We start from the raw sequence: 8,104 nt of genomic DNA, 5'->3' as shown, positions 1-8,104 counted from the left end.
AAACGCAACCCCCCCCCCCCACACACACGCACACACACACACTCACACACACTCACACCCACACCCACGAAGCCACACAAACACGAACACACACACACACACACACACACACGAACACATACACTCACACACACACACACACACACACACACACACACACACACACACACACTCACACACACACACACACACAGACGCACGCACGCACGCACGCATGCAAGCACGCACGCACGTACACACTAAAACACAGAGTGTGGTTGCTTGCCCAGACTCTCATTCACCCAGAGCATAGTTGATTGCACAAACACGCACAAACCCAGCCATGAACACAGGGTGTGGTTGCTTGCACGTACGCACACACACACACAGACATACACACACACACACACACTCACACAGACACAGACACAGACATACACACACAGACAGACAGACACAGACACAGACATACACACACACACACACAGACACAGACACAGACATACACACACACACCTTGAAAACCTTGACCTTGAACGCCCATTGCCGTAGCAATGATAGCGATGGCTTCCTCACGCTGAGGCTCTAAACTCGAAATCTGCAGTATGGCGCATGCCGCTTGAGGTCACCAGGACGACGGAACACTCTGCCACAGCGGTAGTTGGGGCACGGGATGTCTGGGGCTTCCTTCTCGACCCTCTGTCGACAACACTGAAACCAGGTGGATCTCTCCTGCGCTGTGTCATACCAGTCCGCTTCAGGTAAACCGATGACAGCAAAGTCCGAGGACACAACATCCCGCCAGCGCTTCTTGGGACCATGTTGCGGGCGTTTGCAGGGCAGTTCGCCGAACAGCATCTGCTTGGGCAGCCGGGTCTCCTTCATCCGTTCAACATGACCAAGCCACCGCAAGCGGTGCTTCCTGATCACATCGGCCATGTCGACATCCACCCCTGCCAGCTCACTCAGCGATGCTGACGACAATCTCTCCTCCCATTGCTCACGACGAGAGATACCGAGAATTGTGCGAATACACTGATGGTGAAAGGTGTTGAGTCGGCGAATATGACCCGCTTTGATGGGCCATGTCTCCGCACCATAGAGAAGAGCAGGAAGGACGATAGCACGATACACCAGCCGCTTGGTGTGGACCGAGAGATGTACGCACTGAAATATCGGAGACCTGAGCACGCCGAACAGCCGGGACGCCTGCGCCAAACGAGCAGCGAGGTCCGCACCCACCGTTCCGTCAGCAGAGAGCACGCTGCCAAGGTACCGGAACCCGTCCACCATGTCAATCCTGCTATCACCACCGAGTTGCACACACACACACACAGACACAGACACAGACATACACACACACACACACACACACACACACAGACACACACACACTTACACACACACACACACACACACACACACCAGTCCTGTCCTGTAGAGCCACTACCACTAGGGTCACGTGGGCCCCGGAGGGGCAACAGAGAAAGAGAGAAAGAGCACACCACCCGATGTCGCTCCAGATGCGAGATTAGTCGGAACCGGCGAGAGCAGATACACATATTATGCCGGAACTTGTCCCGTTCTCTGGCCGTTGGTCAAACACACACACACACACACACACACACACGCGCACACACACACACACACACACACACACACACACACATGCACACAATGTCCACGAGCGCTAACAACCACACGAACAAAGTGTAGGCGATTAACCACCCACACACACACATGCTAACAAGGTGTTGGCGCAAACGTGCTCTTAAACACACACAAGTGCAAACACAACCGTGCACGCAGACGCGCACATGATCGCACACATGCACACGCACAGGCGCACACACGCGCAAGAACACAAAGTGAGGGTGCTGGTGCACGTACACACACTTGTGCAGACACACATACACATCTGGCCCTGGTCCTGGTAAACACTGCCATTACGGTCACGTGTCCCCTTGCGGGGCCGACAACATGGAAACGACGAGCTACGGCAGAAAGTCGGAAGTCCGCCGAGTGGTCGTGGACCATGTTAAATTGGCACCACGAGAGAACCATCTCTGGCAGCTATGGATTTGGAAGCCACGAGTAGAGCGGCAGCACCGACCACATGCCCCACAGTGGGCCTTGCAACACACGCACACACACACACACACACACACACACACACACACACACACACACACACAAACACACCCACACACACACACATAACCATCATAGCAACCTCTTTTAAATCCAATTCTCCATGATTACACAAACTATGACAAAAAATAAACAAAATTACATATAGAACATTGTCAACACACATAGAAATTACTAGCAGTTCATAAATCAATGATGAAAAAACAACATAGCATAGCAGTAGCAGCAGATATGATTATAGGCATGAAAACATCAGAAATCTATTCACAACAGTCCTCAACATTAGAGTAGTAAGCAGGCAAGCAGCAAGCAAAAACATAATATCTACAAGAAGAAAAGCAGGCAAAAAAACATATCCATGGTCAGGGTTTAGGGGTAGGGGGTATACAGGGGAACAAAACAATACAAAACTTTACATTCTCTCAAGAATTTACAACAAATTTACTGAGTTTACATGACTATATGATCAAATTCCAACACAACATACATTGTCACAATCACATTACACTCACACAACCAGTCTACATACTCACTCAACAAACAAGTAATCCCGACACCCCCTCTCTGTGAACACAGTGACAAGTTGAGAACAAACATTCTCACTCAAGCCACAGCCAAGCACCCACAGTATACGTAACTGTGTACACACCTTCACTGCTTCAATGAATCTCAATTCATCATCCTCACTACCCACAAACACATTCCCCTGCAACCACAACCATTTCAGCTGTGTACATTGCTCCAACATATCACAGAGTACAGACAACGGTGCAGCACCATCACTATACATGTAGTCGACATTGACAATGTGTACATTCTTACACTGACTAAGTGCACGGCACACAGACACAAAACCACTCACACCAACAGGATTACCACTGACACGCACATCCACAAGACTAGCAGACATGGCTGAAATCACGGAGGACAAAGCCTGACCATCATGAATACCATTAAACTGTAGATCTAGTACACGTACACTGCTACACCTCTGTAAGCCTGCTGATAAGCTGTGAAATGACTCATCGCCAATATGACAAAAGTTGAGGTTGACTTCCTCCAAATCACTACATGTATAGCCACGCAGTAAAGAACTGAGAGCAACACATTCATGAGAAGAAAGAGAAACCGCACAGAGATCGAGCTTTGATGCAAGCAAAGCACGAAAGAAAGGGTGTGTCCAGTTGCAGGACACACCGTGATACTCTGCATGCTCATGATATGCCACCACAAGATGAACAAACAACCTACCTAAAGGAGAAGATTCAGCAGCAGCAACAGCAGCAGCATCAGCTAGACTTACAATGCGAGAAGGAGCAGCTTGCAGGGATCCATGACTCAGCAGCATAGCAGTGGGATGAAGGAGACTCTCGCACGGCCGCGCCAGCTCGGCATCCACCTGGGATAGCGCTTCCAGCAGCACAGTGCCATTTGCAACACTGCCGTTCTCCATCCACACCGTCAGGAGAGTCTTTAGGAATAGCGCGTCTGTGGGCTCTCGGCTGATGGGCATGGAACGGCGCACACGTTCCCCACCATGGCCCTTGCCACGGTCATGCCGAGGAATGAGGAGAATGTCGGCGAGGACTGTCATGTGCTCAGCCTTCAGTACCTGGCAAAGACGGTCGTGGACCTTTGCCATCTCCATCTCACCGGTCAAGACACTTGAGTCGTCGCGCATGTCCTCGGCTAGCTTAGCGGCGGTGGCAGCACGTCTAGCGGCAGTAGCAGCATGTTTGGCGGCCTTCGTCGTCGAGTTGGAAGCCGATTTCTGTCGCCCGGCGCTGGCCCGTCTGTTAGCTTCCTTGGTGGATTCGTCGGCCTCACCGCTAGGATCCAGTGGTATGGGATCCGCACACTGCACACGCCATAGCTCCTCCATGATGGTCAGCGACACGTCTTCCGGGCATAGAGCAATGAGAAACTTCCAGAACATTGCCATATGGCCATCGTACGCGCCCAGTCGCCGTACCAGTGCAATGGCGTGATGTCTTTCTTTCACCACGCATTCCGCCTGAAACCATGCCGCCAGGAACTCCTGCAGTGACAGATGGCAGAAGCGGTATTGCCGAACGTCCGTAGACATTGTGCCCTGGCATGTTTGCAGAAGACCCAAGCTCATTGCATCCTTGCTCAAGTGGGAGTTCTTGACGTCAGCCGTGTTGAACACCATCCTTTTCCCCAGCAGCATGCGAAACGCAAAACGCCCCAGTTCCTGTAGCGACTGGACCACTTTGCTGGGTGCCAGTGAAATCGACTCGCAAACCGCACCACCAGCACGCTCTACGACTCGGCGCAGCAACGATTCGTACAGGGATGCGCTGCACTTCCACACGGCATTGTTGCTCTTGAAAAGCTCACATGTTAGGGCTGCGAACATGGGAGTTGCCATAAGACATGACACATCCGGCTTGCTCTGCAGCTCTGCCAGCAGAATTTCAGCGCGCTGTCTACCGAGAACCTTCTCTGCATACTCCCTCACGTTCTCCGGTGAGAAACCCAGTACTTGGATCTTCTGCTGATATTTGCCACACTGCGATAGTTGATATGCATCCTGGCATGGACGGCTTGTGACGATCACGTGTGTCTTCACCATGCCCTCACGTTTCAGCAAGTCATTCATGAACAAACTGCAGCTGGCGAAATCACATTCATCCAAGCCGTCCATGATGACACATAGACGGCTTGGAGAATCCTCGAAGTAGTTTGCTAGCTCCAATATCTCAGTCTGCGACAGGCCCTGGCTCGCCAGTTTCACAGCCAGCAGCTCAGCAAGACTAGTGGCAGCTCTCACCTCTTTTTTACGAAGCTCCAGTCCTACGACCAGATCGAATTCCTCCTGCCATAGTTCGCCTCTGCTCCACAGGTATAGAACCATGAGCAGAAACACTGTGGTCTTGCCACTACCAGCAGATCCGTACGCCAGTACATTCCGTAACACCTTGCCACAGAGATTCGGTCGCTCGGTCGCTGTAGCTGCTGGTGCAGATTTTCCTTTTGAATGGGAAACGTCGTCAACACTCGACGCTGCGGCACGAAACATGTTCTTCAATTCAATTCGATCGGCTTTGCTAAATTGAACTGCGTGTTCACGACTCTCAGCATACGTCGAGAACGCTTCATCAAAGTCTCTTTTCAATTCCTTTTCAGACAAAAAGGCCAAATTCACGAATATCTGTTCGAGCGGAATGTGATCATCGGAAGCGAGGCCGCCGCTCAGCTGAACTCCCGACTCTTCAGCCTGTTCCAACAACTTCTTCTTAGCTTTCACCAACGAAGGCAGCAGAGGCTTGCGCTTTGCGGCGGGCTCCTGAGCCTTCGCATCCATTGCTTTCAAAACACAACAACAGGTCACTGGTGGGTGTGAAAGACGAAAGCCCAGTTTCTCAGTTCAGTGATGGAAATCTGATGACCTGAATGAAGTGAACGGAACAACTCTGAGGGCAGGACTGTGCGGTACAAGGGTGAACACGGTGCCGCGGCCGGGGCCCCGGGGGCAGGGGCTGCGCCGTGCAGGCCGGCTACAAGTGTTGTTGTAGGCAGCGCTGGCCGGCACTTCACTCCACTCTCCAGTGGCCAAAGTCGCGAAAGATGTGCCCGATTCGACTGTGCGAAAGAGTTGAAAACCCATACACTACAAAGACAGTCACATGGTTAGCATTTTACCGTTCACGCTATTTTCGACGGTCGGCGTGTAGAGGGCGAGTCTACTGGTTTTTGTGTGTTTTCGAAACACGGTTAGCAGTTCGGCTTCTGAGTCCTGACTCCTGATGCAACGATCGACTTGTGAGTTGTGAGTAAGCCTTACTCGGAACCTCACCGTTTCGTTCTACCGCTAAACAGGGCTTTCCATGGTCGAAACGGTGCCAAACCGACGGTATTTTGGGTGTTGGGTACGAGTACCGTTGAATTTAGCGTGAACGGTAAAATGCCATGTCTACACACACACACACAAAACTGTACAGGCCGGCGCCGACAGTGGAAAATAGCGTGAACGGTAAAATGCCATGTCTATACACACACACAAAACGGTATAGGCCGACAGTGGAAAATAGCGTGAACGGTAAAATGCCATGTCTACACACACACACAAAACGGTATAGGCCGACAGTGGAAAATAGCGTGAACGGTAAAATGCCATGTCTACACACACACAAAACGGTATAGGCCGACAGTGGAAAATAGCGTGAACGGTAAAATGCCATGTCTATACACACACACACAACGGTATAGGCCGACAGTGGAAAATAGCGTGAACGGTAAAATGCCATGTCTATACACACACACAAAACGGTATAGGCCGACAGTGGAAAATAGCGTGAACGGTAAAATGCCATGTCTATACACACACACAAAACGGTATAGGCCGACAGTGGAAAATAGCGTGAACGGTAAAATGCCATGTCTACACACACACACAAAACGGTATAGGCCGACAGTGGAAAATAGCGTGAACGGTAAAATGCCATGTCTATACACACACACAAAACGGTATAGGCCGACAGTGGAAAATAGCGTGAACGGTAAAATGCCATGTCTATACACACACACAAAACGGTATAGGCCGACAGTGGAAAATAGCGTGAACGGTAAAATGCCATCTCTATACACACACACAAAACGGTATAGGCCGACAGTGGAAAATAGCGTGAACGGTAAAATGCCATGTCTATACACACACACAAAACGGTATAGGCCGACAGTGGAAAATAGCGTGAACGGTAAAATGCCATGTCTATACACACACACAAAACGGTATAGGCCGACAGTGGAAAATAGCGTGAACGGTAAAATGCCATCTCTATACACACACACAAAACGGTATAGGCCGACAGTGGAAAATAGCGTGAACGGTAAAATGCCATGTCTATACACACACACACAAAACGGTATAGGCCGACAGTGGAAAATAGCGTGAACGGTAAAATGCCATCTCTACACACACACAAAACGGTATAGGCCGACAGTGGAAAATAGCGTGAACGGTAAAATGCCATGTCTATACACACACACAAAACGGTATAGGCCGACAGTGGAAAATAGCGTGAACGGTAAAATGCCATGTCTACACACACACAAAACGGTATAGGCCGACAGTGGAAAATAGCGTGAACGGTAAAATGCCATGTCTATATACACACACAAAACGGTATAGGCCGACAGTGGAAAATAGCGTGAACGGTAAAATGCCATGTCTATTGAGAAACACACGCTAGACTCGACCAACTCACATACAATGTACCTCTAATGACATTAGGTAATGGTAGGCGACTGGGCTGCCATACTACAGAACAAGACCATCTCTGCATTCACTGTTTGACAGCTAGAACCCATGAGCCTTCAGTGGACGGCAGGTGCATGGTTAGTCAGCTGAATACTCCAGACTCGCGGACCTGGTTCATGGCACGATGCAGACTTTCAGAGAATGTGCTGATGACACAAAGTCACCGTAGCAACAGCAGCACCCTGAATATTGGCTAGTTTCACTGCCTACCTTCCTGGGTGTTCATATGACTGATGGTGGTCAGCGAAGTTAAGCTGTGGACATTGAGTCATGATGTTGTAGAGGTGAGGGATGGTGAGGAACGATACAGCGTACCCAGTTCGATGGGATCAAGCATACCAAGACAGCCTTCTGGACATGGGAAAGAGAAGAGATGGTGGAGACCAGTGTCAACAGGTTGTTCTGTCAGGTTTGTTAGATCTTTGCATGCGGGTGACATGCTATACGTTTGTCATCACTTGGGCACGCTGGAAACGATGCGCCTCTGTAAGTTTGTATCGTTGGTGATGGTTTGGCGTGGAGAGCGCGATACATGTGGTTCTTTTCAAACACAATCTTCACGAACTGTTGTCCCACTCTTCATTTACTGACTATAATATTTACTTGACGTCACTTGATATAATTATGTAGTAGGTTTAAAATAATTTATGACAATAGAATGACTTTCAAGACCAACATTCTCTTCACAGT

The 8,104-nt window shown here is 49.9% G+C and overlaps 1 protein-coding gene across 1 annotated transcript; it reads right to left on the bottom strand.

The window, feature by feature from the left end:
* Positions 1–2,237: 2,237 nt before the first annotated feature.
* On the bottom strand, positions 2,238–5,458 carry LOC135829874 (NLR family CARD domain-containing protein 3-like). The gene is made up of 2 exons (XM_065342256.1): positions 2,780–5,458; positions 2,238–2,246 (listed from the first exon to the last, which is right to left on the bottom strand). The coding sequence occupies exons 1-2, from the start codon at positions 5,456–5,458 to the stop codon at positions 2,238–2,240; spliced, it is 2,688 nt and encodes an 895-aa protein (XP_065198328.1).
* Positions 5,459–8,104: the final 2,646 nt, after the last annotated feature.

The sequence above is a fragment of the Sycon ciliatum genome, chromosome 13 (genome assembly GCF_964019385.1).
Source record: "Sycon ciliatum chromosome 13, ocSycCili1.1, whole genome shotgun sequence".
NCBI lineage: Eukaryota > Metazoa > Porifera > Calcarea > Leucosolenida > Sycettidae > Sycon > Sycon ciliatum.
Note: the sequence above shows the minus strand (reverse complement) of the source record. Positions and strands in the feature narration are given on the sequence as shown.